This window comes from Diabrotica undecimpunctata, chromosome 10, assembly GCF_040954645.1.
Source record: "Diabrotica undecimpunctata isolate CICGRU chromosome 10, icDiaUnde3, whole genome shotgun sequence".
Lineage (NCBI taxonomy): Eukaryota > Metazoa > Arthropoda > Insecta > Coleoptera > Chrysomelidae > Diabrotica > Diabrotica undecimpunctata.
Genome location: NC_092812.1, coordinates 75,783,354 through 75,805,853, shown reverse-complemented (window position 1 = coordinate 75,805,853; position 22,500 = coordinate 75,783,354). Strand labels below are relative to the sequence as shown.

The window sequence follows — 22,500 nt, the reverse complement described above, 5'->3', positions numbered from 1 at the left end:
TGGTCAGCAGCGAGCCCAGGTAGACGAAGGTGTCCACACCTTCCAGTTCCAGATCATCAATTAATAGTCTAGGTATTTGGTTGCCTGATCTAGTACAATACATATCTTGGTTTTCTGTGCGTTTATTTTTAATCCCATTCTAAGTGCAGACGCCCTTAGTGATCGAAATGTTTCGATCAGAGATTCTGTGGACCTAGCAATAATGTCTATGTCATCTGCATATCCGACCACTGGTACAGATTTATTAAATATGGTGCAATTCGTATTAATATGGCACTCTCGAATTACTTTTTCTAGTGCAAGGTTAAATAAGAGACACGACAGTCCATCTCCCTGTCTCAGTCCATTTTTACAATGGAAGGGTCTGGAATAGTTGTTTTGGATTCTAACTACACTCTCTACGCCTGTGAGTGTAAGTTCCGTTAGTTGAACAAGATGAAGCGGCATTTGAAATTCCACCATAGCCTGTAGAAGTTTTTGTCTGTTGACTGAGTCGTATGCGGCTTTGAAATCCACGAATATGTGGTGGGTGTCGACTCCGAACACAAGCGTTTTCTCAAGAATCTGCCTGACTGTGAAGATTTGATCCGTTGTTAATTTATTGGGTTGAAAACCGCACTGGTAGTTCCCAACTATTTGTTCATCATAGGGGATCAATCTTCTGTACAATACGTTGGACAATACTTTATATGCCACGTTAAGTAGGGTGATGCCCCTATAATTATCACACACCATCATATCACCCTGTTTGTGAAGAGGGTACATTACACCTAATTTCCAGTCCGCGAGCGTTTCCTTCCGTTGCCAGATTTTGGTTACTAATTTATGCATGTGTTTAAAAAGGGTGTCACCACTATTCTTAAAGAGTTCATCAGGAAGATTGTCCAAACCGGGAGCTTTGTTATTTTTCAGTTTTGAAATGGCTTCTCTAACTTCTTCTGCAGTGGGGGGCGGCTTTTGAGCGTTTTCATCCATTTCAGCTTTGTTATTTTTCAGTTTTGAAATGGCTTCTCTAACTTCTGCAGTGGGGGGCGGCTCTTGAGCGTTTTCATCCATTTCAGGAAAAGTCAATTATATATATATATATATATATATATATATATATATATATATATATATATATATATATATATATATATATATATATATATATATATATAATTAGTATGATGCATACACAGTAATGTATATATTATATACATTACTGTGTATGCATCAGTGTAGTAGTGTCTGGAGGCTCAGGAGATTGAGACCTCGGAAGCCCTGAAGCAGACATCAAAGAGACATTGCTCTGATTCCCTTCATTAATCTTTTGTCTATCTCTTTTTCTTCTTTTCTTGTGTTTTTTATGGTTGCTCCTAAGTATTAAAATTCTGACAATTTTATCAAAACTATAGGCAGTTCTGCTCCCTTCATTTTGATTAATTGTATTATTATTTGTTATGTCTCCTTTCATTTCTATATATTGCGTTTTTGTTTGGTTTATTGTTAATCCGTATCGTTTCTCTTCTTCTTCAAATTTCTGGAAAATATTTTCTAGGTGTTTTTTTGTTCTCGCTAGTGAGAACATAATCCACATACACCATATACTTCACTGTTCCCTGCTATTGAAAATGGTTCTTTTTGTTTTCATCTTAAATTTTCTTACGATTTGTTCTAATACTAGGTTGAATAAATTCGTTGATAGGAGACCCCCTTGTTTTAAACCTCTATTTACTGTGAATTGTCTTGAAAAGCTTCCTTCCAATGTTACCCTATTTATCGTCTTCCAAAGCGTCATTCTCATTAGGCTTTTCTGGTATTTCTAATGTTCTCATGACCTCATACAGCATCGTTTGATTTATGCTCTTTTAAAATTTATAAATAGCATATGTAATCCTAAGTTTTGTTCATAGCTATTATTATGTAATAATTTTTCTTTTTCATACTTTTCCTAATAATTTTTTATTAAGTATTTTATAGACTACTTCTAACAGTCTACCTCTAGTTTTCGCACTCGGTTTTGTCTCCTTTTTTATAGATAGGACAAATAAGAGAGCTATTCCATTGTTTCAGCATTTCTTCCTTTTGCCAAATTACTAATGTCAAGTGAAATATCCTTTTCTTCGATCTTTCGCCACCTTCCTTAAAAATCTCAATTTTTTCCTGCACTTTCGTTATTTTTTTAGGTTTTTTATTATTTCTTCGACTTCATTCAAAGTTGGTTCCTTGCCCTTCTTCATCTTCTTGCCAATTCTCATTTCCCTCGAATTCCTCTTGTTGGTCTGTATTTAATAAATCTTCGAAATATTCTGTCCATCTGTTTAATTTTTCTATTGTTTCTCCTAGATACCTTCTTTGTTTCTGCGATACTGTGGATTATTCTTTTTAGTTTCTCGGGATTCCTTAACTTCTTGATAGAAATGTTTTACCTCTTTGTTTATGTTTATGTTTATGTAGGCTTTATGTAGGCTTCTTCTATATTTTTCAATTGCTTTTCTAGCTGTTCTCTTTTCTGTTTTTCGCAAATTCTTTTCACTTCTTTTCTTCTCGCCACATAGTTTTCGATCGCATTTCTGGGAATTTTCTCTATCTCTGTAGTTTTGCCCTGTTTCTTCTTGCCAAAGCCTACATTCTCCATCAAACCAGTCTTGCTGTCTTTTTATATGCTACCTTCCTATATACTTTTCCGCTGCTTCCGACATGGCTGTATGTATGGTCTGCCATTCTTCATCTATATCCTGTTTGACTGGATTCTCTAACTTTTTATTTATTTCTTTCTCTAGTCTGTTTACTCCCGGCTTCTCTTGAAGGCGCTCTAATTGGAAATTTAATCTACTCTAACAGGTTTTGGAATTATTGGTTTAGTTTTGCTATTATTAGTGTATGGTCACTGTTGTATCTGTCCCTCTGTAACTCCTTCAATCGATTATTGCCTTATCATGTTTGCTTTCAACATAATCTATCTGATTGTTTACTTTTCTATCGGGAGAAGTCCATGTTACTTTATGAATGTCTTTGTGATCAAAACTTGTGCTAGCTATCTTCATTTTGTTTCCCGTAGCAAATTCTATTAACTTTTTCCCGTTTCCATTTGATTTCATATGTAAACTTCGTCCTCCTAATTGGTATGTTGGCCCTAAGTGTGTCTCGCAGTTTTCCTAAGGCTGTTCACACTAAAGTATTTCGTCTTTGGATTATCGCATGTTTAGTTATCCCTGCTGATTCTTCTTTGATGATTCAAATACGTATATTTCTTCATCAGTTTTACCACTTTGTCTTGAATAGTTAAATGGTTATTGGGGACCATATTTGTCATAAACTTAGTTTTGGTCAAGTTCGTTCTGAGGCCCACCTTCCAACATGCAAAGTCCAAATTCTTCTATATATTTCTTCTTTTCCGACATTCGCATTCATGTCAACAATGATTAACTTTACATTATATTTCTGTATATTCTCTATTAGGGTGCTTAGCTTTTCGTGGAACTCTGTTTTGGTTTCTAAATCTTTATCTTCAGTGGGCGCATTTACATGATACTTACCTCCTTTTACTCTCAAGTAACATATTCGGTCTGATATTGATTGAAAATCTACATTTTCTTTGTTTACTTTCATCGACACCATGAATCCCACTCCAAAATATCTCTTGCCCCCCCCCCCCCACTCTTGAACAGTGTGCTATTTCGTATTTTTATTATTTCATCACCCTGTTGTTTCGTTTCTTACAGGGCAAGGATATCTGTTGATTATTTTTCTATAATTTATTCTATGTTTGTTAAGCAGCTTCATGTCCTAATTTTTATTATTTCCTTGGATTGTTGCCTTTCTTTTGTGGTACCTATTAAAAATAATAAATAAATAAATCACTGAAAAAAGTATATCCTAAGATTTTCTATTATTATCATTGTCGTTCTACCTGTGTAAAGTTATTTATTTTGACAATGTATGTTTCTTTTTGAAGTAGCATTGGTAAGTATATTTAGACAGTTATAGTTAATAAAATAATAATTATTATTGAATCTCTACTAAAGTGAAAAGGGATTTTTTGATTATTTCATGCCTGACTGATTAATGACGTAAGTTAATTAACATTTATATTTTAGCTGTGTGACCTAAATCTAACACTTGGCCATTATCTTAAAACGGAGGGAGAAATAGTGGTGTTAAAGGAACGACAGCAAAGACGGCGTAAAACTTTTCTTAGGTCGAAAAAAAACGTCAGTCATAAAACAGGAGGAAAGTCAACTGTAGACATTAAAGGACATAAAGAAACTGCAATAATTAAGACAAATAAAGAAAAATTCACACTCAAAACTTCAAAAAGTGAAACAAATGAGACACAAGATAATGTTGAACTTATTGAAACAATAAGCGACGTATACTCTGTTGGGGATCCAGTCGATGTTAGAATACAGAACGTTTGGTTTGAGGGAACTGTAGTTAAAGCTTTGATGCAAAATGTTGCATGTTCAAGTGCATCTATTACCAAAGAAGAAGCCTTAATTTTTAATGTGGTCAGGTAGGCAATTACTTTTACATAAAATTCAGTTAATCAGCAGCCTTTTTATTTATTATTTGTAATTTTCCTCTTGAATTATGGATATTGAATATTTTCCATCCTTTTTATAATTATTTTCTGATAATTTAGTTGATTAGAGGATTTTTTTCAGTGAGCCACACATCCAACCAGCATTTAATCGAAATTTTACACATAGAAACATTAGACCCAGGGCCTTTTATAAATACAACACCACCGAAATTACTGCAAATATGAGAGTAATGGCTAACATCAACACTATAGATACCAGAAAGAGAGGCAATTGGTAAGTATTGCCAGATTTGCATTACACTTTGTTTGGAAAAGTATCTAGTACTTACTTAAATATTTTATTTTTTATTATTTTTAATACTTTTTTACCTTATTTAGTTACTTATTTCATCGTATGTTACTATCTCTATTGCTGCTAGGTGGCATAATTTTCTTCCATTATCGATCATTTGTCTCGTCATGAATAGTTTCTTTTCCTGCTACTTCCTTATTTTGTTTTTTTTTACCTACTTTTGCATTGAAGTGACCGTTTGATGTTTTCCTCTAATTTTCTTTTCGTTTTTTCTTTCTTTTATCTGTATGTTTGATTCATTGTCCTCTTTCAGTGCTAGTTTCTTCATCCTGTTTCCATCATTTTCTTCGTTTTATGTATGTTTGTTCTACTCTGTGGGCTTTTTGTTATAATAGACGACTCATTTCTGTATATTTTATTTATTACAAAACAAACTAATACATACATAATTATCTCTAAAGAGCCATAAGACCAGTCTGTCGACTGTCAATGTTTGTCCTTCTCTTTCACTCTCGGGCTTCTTCTTCTATTTGACATGTCACTAATGTTAAGGTAGATTTACAACTTAATACAACATAATAATGTACAGTCTCTTTAAAATCCAATAGATGCATTTTCTATACTTGTTTGCTGAGTTGTTTAATGATTTGCGAGTAGTTTGTTGTTTTCTATGTTTCACTTTTACATACTTCAGGAATATCCTATCCGCAATAGGGACAATTGAGAACTCGTTTCTGGCGGGGAGAACTAGATGCGTTGCCACTGCTACAGGCAGGCTGCGACTCAATTGAACCAAAGTTTGTCTTTAACAAACCCTACAAAATTGAAACAAGACAGTGTATGGAGACAAACGTGGCAAATGCCTATTGCATATACACCGATGGCTCCAAAATGAAAGAAGGCTCAGGATGCGGGATATACTCCAGATCACTGAACCTAAGAATAAAGTGGGGTATGGACAAAAATGCCAGCGTAGTTCAGACAGAACTGCGGCTATGGTATCTCCATAGCCGCAGAGGAGATAACCCAAAAAGGTATAGCAGGGAAAACTATAATGATCTGCACAGATAGCAGACAAGCGCTACTAACCTTGAATAGACCACGTGTCACATCAGGTTTAGTAATGGAGTGTCACGAGTCACTAACTCAAGCTTCGGATGGTAATACCATCATCCTGAGGTGGTTTAAAGGACAGAATAGGAATAAAGGCAACCGCATTGCTGACCAATTATCTAGGAAGGCGGCAGGCCTAAGACTCTTAGAACCTGGGGATCTTTTTGGTTGGTCAACTACAACAATCGCGGAAATTGTCAAATGTCACTCCCATACGCAAACCGTAAAAACATGGGAAGAAGGGAAAGGATGCAAACTTGCCAGGGTAACACTAAGCAACCTTGAAGAGTCAACATCAAAGAAGTACTTGGGAATGACCAGGAAAAATCTACGTTTGGCAGTTGGTTTTCTAACTGGTCATTGTCAACTAAGCAAACACCTCCACACACTGGGGCTAGCAGACACACCTCTATGTAGGAAGTGTGAACGAGAAGACGAAACTGTAGAGCATGTCCTATGTGAATGCCCAGAGTTATCGTTAATACGAGAGTACGCGTTCGGCGAGTCCTGGCCCACACCTGCCCACATAAGAGAGATGTATCCTGGTGACTTGTCCACCTTCCTAGAAATGGCAGGATGGACAATGAGCTAAGGGTGACAGCTCCCTAGGAGGATGCACAATGGGTCAATTGTGGCCTAAGTGCTGTGAAACTTAACTCGCCCTCCCTACTCTACAGATACAGAGAGATACAGATCCTATCCGTAATTACTCGAATCTAAAATTTGCCGACTAGCCAAGATATACAATTGAAACGCAAAATATCCTCTTCACTCAAACTTTTGATTCAGATACAAACATTGCCCTTACACAAATAACCAACTAAAAAAACATCATCTCTTATCCGCAAAACGCTTCCTTGGAGTAATTCGACATGTGAAGAAGCTATCCGCAAATCCAAATCTACTCTCAACAAATTGCGTAGCAATAATACTTCTGTTAATCTTATACTTCACTTACTTAAACATAAAACCTCAAATCATGAAACAAAGCTCCTGTAGATGAGGCAATGCAGCAGACCCTGGTAACATCCCATACATTTTCTTAAAAAATCTCTCCGATACTGGAGACTTATAATATGTAAACTACTGTAGTCTTATAATCTTATATGGAATTCCCAGTGAGATGATGTGATTCTACTATTATTTCAATAAGGAAAAAGGATCATCCCTCCTCAAATCCCCAAAGTCTTATCGTCCTATTTCTCTTACTAATACTACCTTTAAACTTCTTGAGAAAAGGATTAATAATTCTCCTTCTATGGTTTTTGGAAGAGTACAATCAAATTCCAATCCGGGCTTTAAATTTTCAATCCGGGTTTTGACGTAATCGATCCACTCGGGACAAACTGGCCCTTCTACAAACTCACATTGCAACAGGCACTCAGCGGTAGTGTTTCTAATTTGTTGATACAGTCCAGTGTTAAATCGGTACATAAGGTAAAATCGGGATTTAGACAGTAGATCGGGGCAAACAAACAACAAAGTGTTTCTATAATCTGTATTTAATTCTACATAATAATAATCAGACGAAATTACAAAACAAAATCATAGATTTAAGTAAATTATTTATTTTTTATTAAAATTATATTTTTCATTTAACGTAGTTATAAAATTCACTGCAAGTCAGGCTAAAATTGGTTTCAACTTGAATTTCTGCTTTGACGTGCTCGAGTCTCAAACGGTTTCACCTCTCAGACTAAATTAAGTTAGAGTTAGCCTGGGAAAATAGGAAAATTCCGTTGCCACGTTTGATATTGTTATTGAAGCCATAAAAGAAAATTACTTGAAGTTTGACAAAGTCTTAGTTGTCTTTTAAAATGTTGTGCCATTTTTGTAGCAGCTATAAGTCTTTGTTTTGCACAACTGCCTTTACTAATTCTTTAATTTTACACACTTCTTCATAAAGTTGATCCATGTCGAAGAACGTATCAATTTTGAGATTTTCTATTATGTTGACCATTGAGGCGTAACTGAATGAGTCATCCTGGAGAGAAAATGGCTTAAATAAGTCCAATTTGCTATCCTTGATATCGTATTTAGTTTCAAACAATGTAGAACATTTTTGAACCATGTACAAGTCTTTTTTTAATTGATTAACTTTATCCGCAGACAACTTTTTGTTGCTGCACGTGAACCCCACAAATTCATCTTCAATTCTCTGCCTCAATTTTTTACTTAGTTAGTTAGTCCAAATGTCAATTTATCAGCTATTTTAGAATCCTCATACAAAGTATGGTCTAGTTTTGTATCGCAACCGAGTGAATTGAATGATAAACAATGCTTGACCGAGTGGTAAGCCTTAGTGACTTCAGTACATATCACTTTATCTTCTTGAGACCTCATTTGATCGGGACGTCTCGCGCAAATCGGGATACCTGGCAACGCTACCTAGCAACGGCCAAAAAGAAATACTCGCAGCTATTTTTGACATTAAAAGTGCCTATAATACAATTTGTAGAAAATCCATATTAAATAAACTACGTCATTGCAACCTCAACGGAAATATTTTTCACTTCATAGAAAAGTTCCTGCAACCCAGATCCTTTTAAAGTATCTGTAAAGTATCTATATCCAGAGCCACGGAGTACCTCAAGGCTCTCCAATAACTTCCCCAATCTGATTCAATACGTTCAATACGCCGATAATTAATTATCTATTGCCATGGGAAAACATCAATACTTCCTCTTAACTCTTACAGTATTCAGTCGATCTCCTTAAAAACAAAATTCAAGGCCTAGGTCACCAAACAAATCTAAAGTTATTAAATTAATTAGAAAAGCCACCTCGTCCGCTCCACTAATCTCGATCAATAGCGACCCCGTCCCGGTAGTGGATAATTGTAAAATTCTGGGAATGATCTTTGATTCTCGACTAAACTGGAAACATCACATAAATTTTAATAATTTATGTGATGTAATTTTAATAATAATAAATTTGTTTACACTTTTGTGGGAGTGCTGATGAGAATGTACTTCTTACAGTTAACAGAGCTCTGATACGATCCAAAATAGATTAGGGCTGCTTTATTTACATGTCCTTCTCCAAATCTGGCCTAAAACTTATATCCAAAATAATGCTCTTCGTCTATGCCTCGGAGCTTTTCGCTCCAATCCGCAGGAAAGTCTTAACTGCGTAAGTAACGAGCCACTTCTATCCCTTAGAAGATAACATCTGCTTCTATCATATGGTACCACTACATCAAGTAATTTTCCAGCCCCATTTACCATCTTACTATCTCTGTACCTGATTACTCCATTAGCAACCCCTCTCGCCCAGTTAGAGAGCCATTTCCGCAATTACTCACCTGTCTATTAAAGAACACTGACCTATATCTCACCCTGCCCATCCCTTCTCCAGTCACCCCTTCCTGGACCAAACACCTCCCTCACCATTTACAAGAAATATGACATACATCCCTTCCTAGAAATAATACTACACAAAACACCTTTTGATTTAGTTCTTTACATTAGTGCTTCCAAAAATTCTTGAAGTGTAAGATGCGCAGTTAATACTTTAAAAGATCTTATAAGTTTCACTCGGTTGCCCTCATCATGCAACAATCACACAGGAGAGCTGTTTAGCATCATCCAAGCCTTTAAATTTATTTTTACCTTATTCAAAAATGTAGCAATTTGCACCGATTTCCTTATATTCTCATTTAAATCAATATTTACTGATCATCATACATTATCTGGCTTCCAACGCACGTTGGCCTTATTGGTAACGAAACTGCTGATCGCCATGCTGAAGAAACGGTTACTTCATTAGTTAGCCAAACAACGATCCAAATAAGCATATACCTTAAAGCTAAGTTTAAAAGGTCAATCATAGAATCTTGGCAAGCTCGTTGGAATAACTGTGACACAGTTCTACTTACCTACCAACAGTACAATTGTGCCCTTACCGTTAATCATATATTACTGTCAATAATACACCAGCTATGTTCGAGCAAAAAATAACTAGAAGACATAGCTTGCAGAAACTCATAAACTATCCAAGTGAATACACAGAAGTGCTACAGTTCCTCAAAGAAACTAATCTTTTCAATAACATTTAATACCTATTTTGTAATTTCTTAGATTAAATTACCTTTACTACCGTGTCAAAGGCCTTAGTTGTCGAGGCACTTAAACCAAAAAAATCCTAGTTTATAAATTTGGATACTTTTCCAAATGTTCAAGTGTCAGTTTCCAAGACTAAATCATATAAAAAAATAATTACACTAAATTTTAACACCATATTCTTTATTTTGCAGGTACGATTGTACAATAACAAAAGTTACTGATAGATATATAAATGTCATCGTAGAGGATATAGGAGACTTAACTCACTTCTGCCGCTCAATCTTTCTCAACGAAATTTATAGAATTGAACAACCACGAATGTGTGTTAATGTGGAAACACGTATGGAATACATGCATGCCCCTTCAAGTAAGTACTAAACATGATCAATCTATTTTATGCATTTGGTTATTTAAAATTGGAATTTGATTCACAGTAGATACTGAAACACTTTCAAAATCCATTTAAAAACTATATGTTTTTAATCCTGCCTGCCACGAGTATCGTGTTCTGTATAAATACAAGAACTGTCTCTCGGCACTGAGGTCTCAATCTGTCTACTCCTCACTGTCGAGTGACACTGAGGAGTCAATGTCACTCGACACTGAGGAGTAGGCAGATTGAGACCTCAGTGCCGAGAGACAGTTCTTGTATTTATACAGAACACGATACTGGTACATCTCGAGTGAGGGGAGTAGGCAGATTGAGACCCCGAACTCGAACGGAACCGTATCACTCTTGATGATGGCTCCAAAATGGGTGCCGAAACGTCGAGTAATAAATTCTCAACGCGGTTCTTCCCGAGACCTAAGTAATTTTCATTCATCTGACCGCGGAAATTTATCCGAACACATATATATATATATATATATATATATATATATATATATATATATATATATATATATATATATACCTTTATAAAATAAATTTTTTTAAATAAAAGTTTCATAATGGAATTATTGACCACTGTCGCAATAAAAACTCACCCTGTATTTGGAAAGCTAGTTTTCATATTTCATTAAACTCCGTAATACAAAACTGTTCGACCAATGCGTCCTATTAGTAATGACATACGGATGACATAGACAATGACAAGTTCGAATATGGATAAATTAGAGAAGACTCAGAGAGCGATGGAATAAGCGAAAAGAGAAAAAACCTAACGAGCGGATACGGGATGTTACGAAGGTGAAAGGTGTCAAATCAAAAGCAACACATATAAAGTGGGAATTTGCAGGTCATAACATCAGACAGGTCTTAACTACGTCTCTGGCAAGGGCTCGGCGGATTGAGTAGCTCAATAACTACCATTCAGGCTTACAGAACGCATCTATCTATCTAATTTATTTAACTTCGTATATAGGTTTCGTATCATCTTAAACCGGTATTCTCTTTAAATCATCTGCCCACCTCATCTGCGGTCTTCCTTTGGGTCGTTTTGGTTTCCAAGGTCTCCACTACAGCACTTGTTGCACGTGATCTATTTCAACATCTCCAGGGATTCAGGTGCGTTTGTGTATGTTTTGTGGGGAAATATGCTAAAGCTGATGATCATTTTTTTACTAGCTGCAAAGTCAATAATATATTGGTCATTTTCATTCGTGTCTCTATGTAGGCTATGTCTCCCAATTATTCCGATGTATTCTTTTTCAATTCTTAACTTTGCGTTTGTGTCATCTATGACTATTTTGATGTCGTTTTTGGTTTTAGGTTATGATTGCTCTATTAATTGGTAAAAAGTATCCTACATTGTTCATTGACTGCTTGAAAATATTTTATGAGGTGTTTCAGTCTATTATCGACTATAAATGCCACCCCAAATTCCTTATTTCCTGTTTCTAAACCACTTAACAAAATGGTGTGTATTTTTGTGTCCGGGATACCCTTCCTTAGCCATCTTGTTTCTTGAATTGCTGAAAAACCAATCTTGTATCTTGTCAATTCACTGAGCAGAGCACTCAACGCTTCGGGTCTATTCAAAGTTCTAAAGTTCCAAGTCCCAAAAGAAAAATCCATGTTCCGTTGGCAATATCTTTGCGTTAATATTCGTCCATTAAGAGGCCGGTTTCGTAGTAATGGTTTTTTCCGGGCATAGGTTACTACCCTGTCGTTCAGCCCTCATCCTTTATCCAGGCTTGGAACCGGCACTGGTAGTTACTGAGCTACTCAATCCGCCGAGCACTTGCCAGAGGCGTGGTTAAGACCTGTCTGATATTATGACCTGCAAATTCCCACTTTATATGTGTTGCTTTTGATATGACACCTTTCACCTTCGTAACATTCTCCTGAAACAATAAGAAGACGCAGAACTAATCGGACTTGACAATGGCAAGTGTGATCTTGCCGAAAACAAAAATGTTTGTGATTTATGGTATACCATTACATTTTCCTTGTGAATTCCATTTTGGTATAGAATATCCAAAAAAGTTATTATTTAGAAAAATGTAGGCAATGCCGATAATGTTTCTCAAGGCTTGGATAATATGCCGAATTATACAGGGTGATTAAGAACTCCGTGGTAAAGCAAACATACATTTGAAAATATAAAAAAAAATCGTAATTTTATTTACGTTATTTACTGTATACGAATATTCGTCAATGATTTTTTTTAAACTTAATTTGAAAACTAGAACATATTATTATGTAAAATGAATAATTATGTATGTGTTCCTCTTTATATGCAGGGTGTTTATTTCATAGCGTTATCGAAAAAAAAAATGGTCATAACTCGTTAAATACCCGTATAGTATGAAATTTCATAATGTAACAACAGGGAAATGAGGAAATATATATTTCTTAAATAACTTTTTTGGATATTACGAGGGTATTCTTTTTAGTTTTGCATAGAATTCTTGATCTTTGGGAACGTGAAAAAGTCGTTGGGACTTCGGTCGGATGGTTTAACAATTCGATGTTTTGAAGCTCCAAAACTCTTGTCTTTTGGGCACTGTGAGCACTTGCATTGGAGTTTCGCGATAACTCCTGGTTAACAAACGGTTATATACCAATCAGAAGTAACCGTTCTTCGATCTTCTAAAGCAATTATTGCCACATGACCCGATTTTGACACAAAAGTTGCGACCATTTTCTTTGACACACTTCGAGAACCACTTTTGTTGGTTTTTCCTCATCGTGAAACACCCACACAGCGGATTGGCGTTTATTTTCCGGTTCGTAGGAGTAAATCCAAGATTCATCGCCACTAACAATACTATAAATGTTTTTTGAGCTTCTTTTTTTAACCGTTCCACTGTTTTTCGACACCAATTGACGCGAACCGCTTTTTGCTCTTCTGTGAGCAAATGAGGATCCAACGGAAAACCAACTTCGTAACAGTTCTTCATGTAGGATCTTTTGGATTGGGGTCTTTGAAATGCCCAAAGATACCTCTATCTCGCAGTATGTCATTCCTTAATTAGCCGACGAACTGCATCAATGTGTGACTGTGTGACTGCTGTTTTGGTTGGACCTGGTCTGAATTCGTCGCTGAGACTAGAGCGATCACTTTGAAATTCGCAATACCAGCGGGAAATAGTTGACTGGTGTGATGCTTCATTTCCAAACACAGAAACCATTTCAGCGAGACGAAACTGTTGGGATAATCCTCACTGAAAATTGTAAAAAATTATTGCTTGAAAATGCTAAGATCCATTTTTCGACCGACTTACTAATTTCAAAAATTCACTGTATTTACACGACTTGTTCAATCGCAATGAAACTCTCAATGTCAACAACAGAAATTGAGGTCGGAAGGTTTATTGGTGGCGCCCTCTAAGCGGCTATATACAAAACTCGTATGTACCATAATCGACCAATGTCGCACTAAAAACTTACTTTGTATATGTAGCTAGAGACCTGTTCTATCTTATTATTTCGTATTTTTATTGTGATATGTGAGTAACCCCGAGGTGTTACGCATTGTTTTTGTTTTCTCAATAGTTCATTCTAAGACTGATCTTCTATCTAGCTTCTCTCTGTAGTTCCAACAGCATATTCTTTAACCATAGATGGTTAAGAAAGTTTTCATTTATTCTTTGTTTTCTCTTGTCAGTTAAGCTTCTTAAACATGATTAAACAACTTTGGCGATATTGTACCACCTTGTTTATTGGCCTGTTCGGTGCCTGTTGGAGCTGTAAATTCGTGTTTTTGCTTTCTGGTATATGTTGTCAATGAGTTCAGTATATCGGTCGTCTACCCTACTGCAAATTAGTGAGCATTTGATTGTCTTTACATTGCATTTGATTACATTTTCATTGCATTTGATTGTTATACACTGTCAAAAGCTTTTCCAAAGTGTACAAAAGCAGCATATATCAAGATGTTATATTCATTTGATTTTTCGATTAGTATTTTTACAGTCACTGGTGTTAAATCCCTTTCTAAATCCTGCCTGTTCTCGTGTCTGGTGTCTGTCTAATTTTGTTATCAATCTGTTAGTAAGGTAATAGTCAACCCTTTTTTGTATAATAATGTTATTGCTTCGTTTCAGTCTTCGTGAATCTTCATTTTTCGTAATATTTTATTTAGCAGTGGAGTTTATTGATAGCTGTATTTCTTCTATTCTTTTAACATTTTTGTTGTGAGTGACTACATCTTTTTCTGTTTTTTTTTCTTGTTTCTGTAGACTAATTTCTGGCTGGAGCTCGATGTTTACATTCTTAATTTTAGAGTTCAGTGACCTATTTACTGTAGCGTTGTAAAGTCTTTGATAATATTTTTGTGTAACCGTAAGAATCTCATTCCTGCTGCTTGTCATTTCTTCATTATTTTTTTTATTTCCATTAATCCATTCGACCATTGTTATTTATTTCTGTTTACCTAGTGTAGGTCTTAGGCATTTTAAGTTTTTTTTTCTTTCTATTATGGTTTTGATTGCTTCTTTTATTTATTTTCTAATGGTTTCAAATTCAAATCTGTAATTTCTGCGTTTCCTTTCCTTTCCATCTCTATTTTTTATCGAGATGGGATTAGAGGGTGTAATTCCTATAAATTCCTCATTCTGGTTAATTTCATGCAAACTACGGTCAGAGTAACTTTCCGTGCTATGTTTACCATAGGCTAAGATTACCAGGTCATCCGAATGACATGGTGACAATTTGTTTTGTTTTAGGAGATTATGCAGCATATTGCCTGATATGCAACTCAAATTTTGATTCCAAGTGGTATGTATTAATATTTTATTTATCTTCTTAAATCCATTAATAGTCTAATCTACTTTTAAAAATAAAACGGAGAATCTCATTCTTGGCTGGTAACTTGCTCAGGGCGCTGATTTTTCAAATAGAGATCAGTATGTTCCCTTAAAGTGTAATCTTTGAACATCGACCTCATGTTCATCAATTTTAATAATTAAAAAATTTTATATGTAACCCAAAGGGTATTAGACATTATTTAGTGGCCATCTAGTAAGACCGAAAACTTTTAATCCGTTTGGATCATTTCAATTTTTTTTACAAAAAAATTTAAATTTTATTCTAGAAGTTTTTTATTGCACTTTAAGTTTTTTAAAGTATGGTATAGAGCCAACCACTGGGATTTTCCCTTTTAATAATCTCATTGTTCTTCTCTTGTTTAGCCTTTATTACCTTTCATAGTTATAAAAAATTTTAACATTAAAAAAATGTAGAACCACTAAGTTAACCCATTATGACCCGAGTTATTTTTTTTTGTAATTTATTAAAGAAACTAATATATTTTTATTAAAAATGTATAATAATAGACAAATTAAAATATGTGTTACATAAATGTAACGCTAGGTCATTACGGTACCGTAACTAGAATGTCTTCATATGAAAAGTATAATTGCAGTCAATACACATGCCGACATCACATTTGCTACATATTGTTCAAGAACTACTGCTACACCCCTCTCCTACACAGCGACGTCTTTTGTTGTTAGGTATAAATATTAAAAGGTGATTGTTTCCATCGTAACTTAGATTGTCTGAGATTCTATTAAGCGAGACACCAAATATCGAAGAACTGGGTCTTCCTCCATGCTTTGGAGTATTTGTATATTTGTTAAGATATAACTGAGCAATACATCTTCTGAAATCTAATTGGGAAATATTGGGGTAGTGGTGCTTGTAGAGTATCCAGCTGTTATACTTGCATCAAAGCCATGTGAAGATACACCACCACCACTTCTTTGAACGGATTCCAATTCTATATGTAGAGATGTTTTGGTCCATTAAATCTGTTCCTCCCATATTATTGTTATATTTGGCAATGATTTGTGGTCTTGGAATTTGCATATATTTTTTTCTTGTCCTGATATGATCCTTGTCGATACATGAAGCAAAACTACCACGATCCAAATTTTTCAATTTTTTTTTCTCGGTAGTGGAGAAGTTTTAGGAATTCTGTCATCCTTGAAGGTTTCCGTAATAGTATATCCTTTTAATTTCAAGTAGTTAAATACGTTTATATTAGTGAAAAGATTATCCACCTAGAAATGATAAGGATATTCTTTATGTGGTATCTGCTCCAACATTTTATCAGCGGAGTGGTAGGTATTCCAAAGGTTTCCTCAACTGTGGTGTATATATCCTTTTGTTTACCTTGGTAAAATTCAAAATCTAGAAGATATCCATTGTAGGAATTGAGCGCCCACATCTTGAAAACAAATCTCATTGGCTTTGCTCTTATAGATTGCTTACATCCGTACTTGCCAAAGTATCGAATCATTGACTCATCATAGGGAACAAAATGTTTATGAAAATTATTTTTTACCATATTTGCAAGCGGTCGGAGTTTAAAGAGTTTGTCATTAGCATCTACTTTGGAGTTATTTGCGCAGTGTATAAATCACATTATCTGAGTGAATATTTCCCGTCTCATGGCTTTATAAACTGCTTCATTTCGCATGTCAGGCTGGCTGCCCCAAAAACGTCACATGACATGCTTGCAGTCGTATCCACTCACGATTAGAATGGAAATGAAACAATTTGAGGATCTGGACCGTTTTTAAAAATGGCTTACTTTCTTGTTTCTGTTATTAACATCTGGATCATATTATCTAACTTTGTTTGAACAGAGCAACAGGATCTTCGATATGTTTTTTATTACTTTGCACAGGACAAGGTCGTGCATGTGACGGAACTAAATCACAATTCTCGTTCCAGTTGATTTTACTTTTAAGCTTAATTTTTTTGGGATATCTTCCCGCTCTTCCTGCTTTTCAAAATTCTCATTTTCTATAGTTTCTCCGTCTGTATTTTGTTCGGATGCATCATCTGAAAGAGCTTCGTCATCATCACCATCTCTATATTTTTTAAATCTAATTTCCACTTTGGACAGAAGTTGACGGCCAGTTAGATTGTCTAAAGTGCCTCCCTCATCCTCATTTCCAGAATCCTCATCCGTTAATTCACTGGCATCCGGAGGATCAATGAAGATTTCATCTGCATCTAGAAAGAAATAAAGAGTATTAATCTTATTTCAAGGTTAAAAAGGACACATACTCCAGAGAGCCTAGCGTTACATATATGTAACTCTACAATTCAAAGCTGTTTTTATCAAACATACACAAAGTATTTTATAAATTTTCACAGACAATAACAAAAAAAGCATTATTCAACAGTGTTCTTGTAAAAATATCATGCATTTTACTCTAAAAATAATATTTTTGTAACACTTACTCGAAACGAATGTTATGCTCCATAATATTTGCTAAATTATATCTGATTCAGACTGCAGTTACTCACTAACTAAAACAACTATCACCATAGCTTTGCACATATACAGAATGCTTTTTATGTTTTTTTTGAATGCCTTACACCACCATCTACGTGATTTTAGCCAAACTGAAAATTTATGTACAGTTTTCTAAGTACATTTAAAATGTTTAAAAATTAAAATCACCTAAGATGGGCCTCTAGTATTTCTTAAAAAGAAATATAATATTAAGTACACTTAATTACTTTTTAATCATAGGGTTTTTTCTTTTTGTTCTCTATGTGTCACAGTTAAAACACATCAGTAAAAGATGACAAACTAAGTTTTACTATCTCTACTTAAATTTTAAAAATTTTAGAATGTATTTTGTCCATTATTTTATATTTTATATGTGTGTTATTAATGTTGAATGTCAATGCTTTTACAAATAATCTCAACGACTATGTCTTGAAAAAGGAATAAAACCATTCCGAAAGCTAGACAAAAAGTCAAAAGAGTGTTTCATTAACATCCCGGCAAATTTTCTGACTGCAACCCTAATAAACTCTGTTGTTTGTATATATATATATATATATATATATATATATATATATATATATATATACAGTGTAGGTAAAAGTTTATGGTCATATGGTAAAATTTAACAGGATATCTAACACAGATATAAAATCATATTTTCAGCTAATAGACAAAGTTAACAATTATATTTCCCCTTGGTCTCCCCTCCATATTTCTTATTGACGTCTATTGCATATTAGTGGGACGATTAGTTCCGATCAGAGATATTTTACTAGAAATGAGCAATCCCTTCCACTTTTCAATTTGTTCTACGCGCAACCCTCCAGCTCTCGCTTGTCGGATATTACAGCTTTCTTTTTTTTACCTGGGGTAGCTCCTCTAAGTTCTAACATATTTTCACCCCTATAAAACTACCAACCTGTAAAAATTTAGTGTGTTATCGTTTTTTTCTTTTTTTTTGCAATTTTTCGATTTATTCATTTTTTTTACTATTTTTATTAATCAATTAAATTTTCTTTATATATTTTGAAAGATTATAATGACCCAATGGAAAACCAATTTCATTTATAAAAAACATGTTTGTTTTCTTCTTTGCATTTTTCGCATTATTAGTTCGCCGTTTTCGTCCTCTACAACATTCTATTATACCATTAATTACTATTTAAATGGGAATAAGCCACAATTAAAGGTTAAAATACGTTTATTGACGTTTCAATTTCCACTTCGGAAATCGTTCTCTATTATACAATTTCTATATATTATATATAATTATATCTACAATTCTATTATACCAGTCACCTTCTCTGAGGTCTTTGTCATTTACTATGTATGTTTTCCAACTTTTAGCAGATCTTTTTCTCGGGCCTCGGCGGATCCCAGTCCAATATTCTTTTCGGACACCTGTGCTCTGGAGTTCTTTGTACATACCCGTACCACTGCAGGGTTTATAGGGGTGAAAATAAGTTAAAACTTAATATTTAGACGAGATACCTCAAATAATAAAAAAGAAGGTGGTACTATAATATCTCGTAAGATTTGTAGTTCTCCAAGCGCCTACCGTTTTGAAGTTCCGTTTTCAGAGTCCATGAGTTTGAAAGACCACCATGCGACCTCGGCGACCTTTTTTTTGGCTTTACCTTTATTAACTTTAACCAGCTTTCTCAATGTTAATTAGGCATATATTAAACTTGATTAAATTTTAAATGAAAAACTGAAACTTCATTGACAAACTGCCTAAACTTCAGCTCTTAATGTGTATAAACAATTGCGTCTTGAATTAAAAAAAAACATCTCCAGTTCTATGGGTCGCACAAACTTCTTTATTTAGGATATATTTTTTATAACATTTCAGATTATGTATTTCGTTTCTTTGTAAATAAAAAAAACTGCGCAGATAATTAATTGTTTATGAAGGCGAAAAGTCATTATTCTGCATCAATTATTTTTAAGTAAATAATTAAAAATTAATATAGGTGGCCTTTTTTTAAACATGAAAATTTGAAATCTTATGAAGAGAATTAGACCAAAAGCACCATTGTAGAAGTGTGACAAAGCACGTGTACTGCAAATATAGCAACTCATATTGTGAAATCGGTTTTAATCGTTTTTGTTTATTTTAATAATTATTAACAATTAAAAAAATGCTTACTTTCGCAGTAAAAATTTCGTAACTCACAAGATGGTACACCCTTTCTATTGACTTCCTCCAGATATTCTAATTAAAAAATAGCGCCCAGTAATTTTTCGATTTTTTAAGTGCTTTTTCGGCTTCGTTCCTGGGATACAATCCATGTTATGACATTTGTTCTAATTTTTTTCATATAATTGTAATAATAATATAAAATATCTATAATATCTGTTGTATATGCTATACAGGGTGGTCCTTAAGTAATTGTACAAAAAGAAACGGCAGATTCTACACTTTAAAATATTACGATTTAAGCCAAATTGCTTTAATAAAATGTTGATATTAAGAAAGATACAGGGTGTTAAAGTGAAAATTTAAAATTCTATTTTTCGCTATAACTTTCATGTTTGTAAACATTTCTGTATAAAAATTTACAACTGGGTAGTACTACTTATTAGGAATTATAATTTGATGCATACTTTAATGTAGCTGATAGAGGGCGCCACATATGCCACATATGTGGCATACATTTGCACTTAACTTTTTTGTTCTTTAAGTTACCGGTTCGTTACCGTTTCGAGATAATCGCATTTTACAAATCAACTGCATAATTCTGATTTAACGCAATTGCTCCAGACAACGAAAGAAAAATAGATAAAAACATCAATACTTTTGAATTTTGTTATAAAATACCTTAAATAAAGATAATAGTTAACGAAATATTAAATAAAATAAATATATCGGCAGGATAATTAATAATAGGTTTGACAAAATAACAGAACAATATCATTTTGTATCAAAAATTTTACGTTTTATATTAAATTAAAGCCATAAAAAATCATTTTATTTACAAACCAAATTGAAAATAGTTAAACTTAATAACATTAAACTTTTTGTCAAAGTAAGTGTTCGATATGTCCACCATTTTCTTTATTTCATTTTGTAAATACATTCCATAAAAGATCGTCTCATATTAAATAGCATCATTGGTTCTAAAGAAACTCCTGCAGTACTTATTATAAGTATAATAATAGGTATTCTTTTAGGATTTTTATAAATTAAATAATTAATATTAATATCTCACCACACGACCAAGGAATATGACTACCACGAACAATCCAACGTTTAATAAAGTTGTTTTTAAATACTGTTCTCACTCTCCTTCCTCTGTAATGTAATGGTGTACCATCTTGTATAAACCACATATTTTGCACTAAGTTTGATGACAATTCTTCCAATAAATCAATAAAATTATTTTATAAAAAATGTAAATAAATCTCACCATTCAAATTACAAGGTAATTCGCATATCCGTAAAAAATAATTAACAATGGTTCCAAATTATACGACATGCATTTTAAATATGAATTTTAAATAAACGTATGCTTTGTAACCCTTGGTAATCATTTTTTTACGGATATGCGAATTACCTTGTAATTTTAATGGTAAGATTTATTTACATTTTTTATAAAATGATTTTATTGATTTATTGGAGGAATTGTCATCAAACTTAGGACAAAATATGTGGTTTATACAAGATGGTACACCATTACATTATAGAGGAAGGGGAGTGAGAACAGTATTTAAACACAACTTTCTTGAACGTTGGATTGTTCGTGGTAGTTATATTCCTTGGTCGTATGGTGAGATATTAATATAATTATTTAATTCATAAAAATTTAAAAAAAACTTATTATTAAACTTATAACACTTATAATAAATACTGCAACAGTTTCTTTTGAACCAATGATGCTATTTGATATGAGACGATCTTATATGGAATGTATTGACAAATGAATTAAAGAAAATGGTGGGCATATCGAACACTTACCTTGACAAAAAGTTTAATGTTAATTATTTTAACTATTTCTTAATTTGATTTGTAAATAAAATGTTTTGATTATGACTTTAATTTAATACAAAACGTAAAATGTTTTATGTAAAATCCAATTATTCTGTTATTTTGTCAAATCCTATTATTAATTATCCTGCTGATATAGTTATTTTATTTAATAATTCGTTAGCTATTAACTTTATTAATGGTATTTTATAACAAAATTGAAGTATTGATGTTTTTTTTTTAATTTTCTTTCGTTGCCTGGAATAATTGCGTTAAATCAGAATTATGTAGTTGATTTGTAAAATGCGATTATCTCGAAAACTGTTGAGTTTTGAAGATATTAACAAGTATACCTTTTGTTTGTTAAAATAATGTATCTTTAATATTTTTTTATCAAAAATACCGGTAACTTGAAGAGCAAAAAAGTTAAGTGCAAATGTATGCCATACATGTGGCATATGTGGCGCCCTCTAACAGCTACATTAAAGTATGCACGAAATTTTAATTCTTAATAATTAATAAATAGTACCCAGTTGTAAATTTTTATACAGAAATGTTTACAAACAAGAAAGTTATAGCGAAAAATAAAATTTTAAATTTCCACTTTAACACCCTGTATCTTTTGTTAATATCAACATTTTATTAAGGCAATTTGGCTTAAATCGTAATATTTTAAAGTGTAAAATCTATGGTTTCTTTTTGTACAATTACTTAAGGACCACCCTGTATATATATATATATATATATATATATATATATATATATATATATATATATATATATATATATATATATATATATATATATATATATATAATGTTGTCTGATATGCCTTTCTG

The 22,500-nt window shown here is 33.4% G+C and overlaps 1 protein-coding gene across 1 annotated transcript in view; it reads left to right on the top strand.

Annotated features, from left to right (window-relative positions):
- LOC140452481 (uncharacterized) overlaps positions 1–22,500 on the top strand; it is a 66,128-nt gene that overhangs the window by 15,656 nt on the left and 27,972 nt on the right. The window contains exons 3-6 of the mRNA XM_072546771.1: positions 4,083–4,498; positions 4,650–4,802; positions 10,189–10,364; positions 15,110–15,161. Coding sequence (XP_072402872.1) covers positions 4,083–4,498; positions 4,650–4,802; positions 10,189–10,364; positions 15,110–15,161 — 797 coding nt within the window. The remainder of the gene's footprint in view (positions 1–4,082; positions 4,499–4,649; positions 4,803–10,188; positions 10,365–15,109; positions 15,162–22,500) is intronic.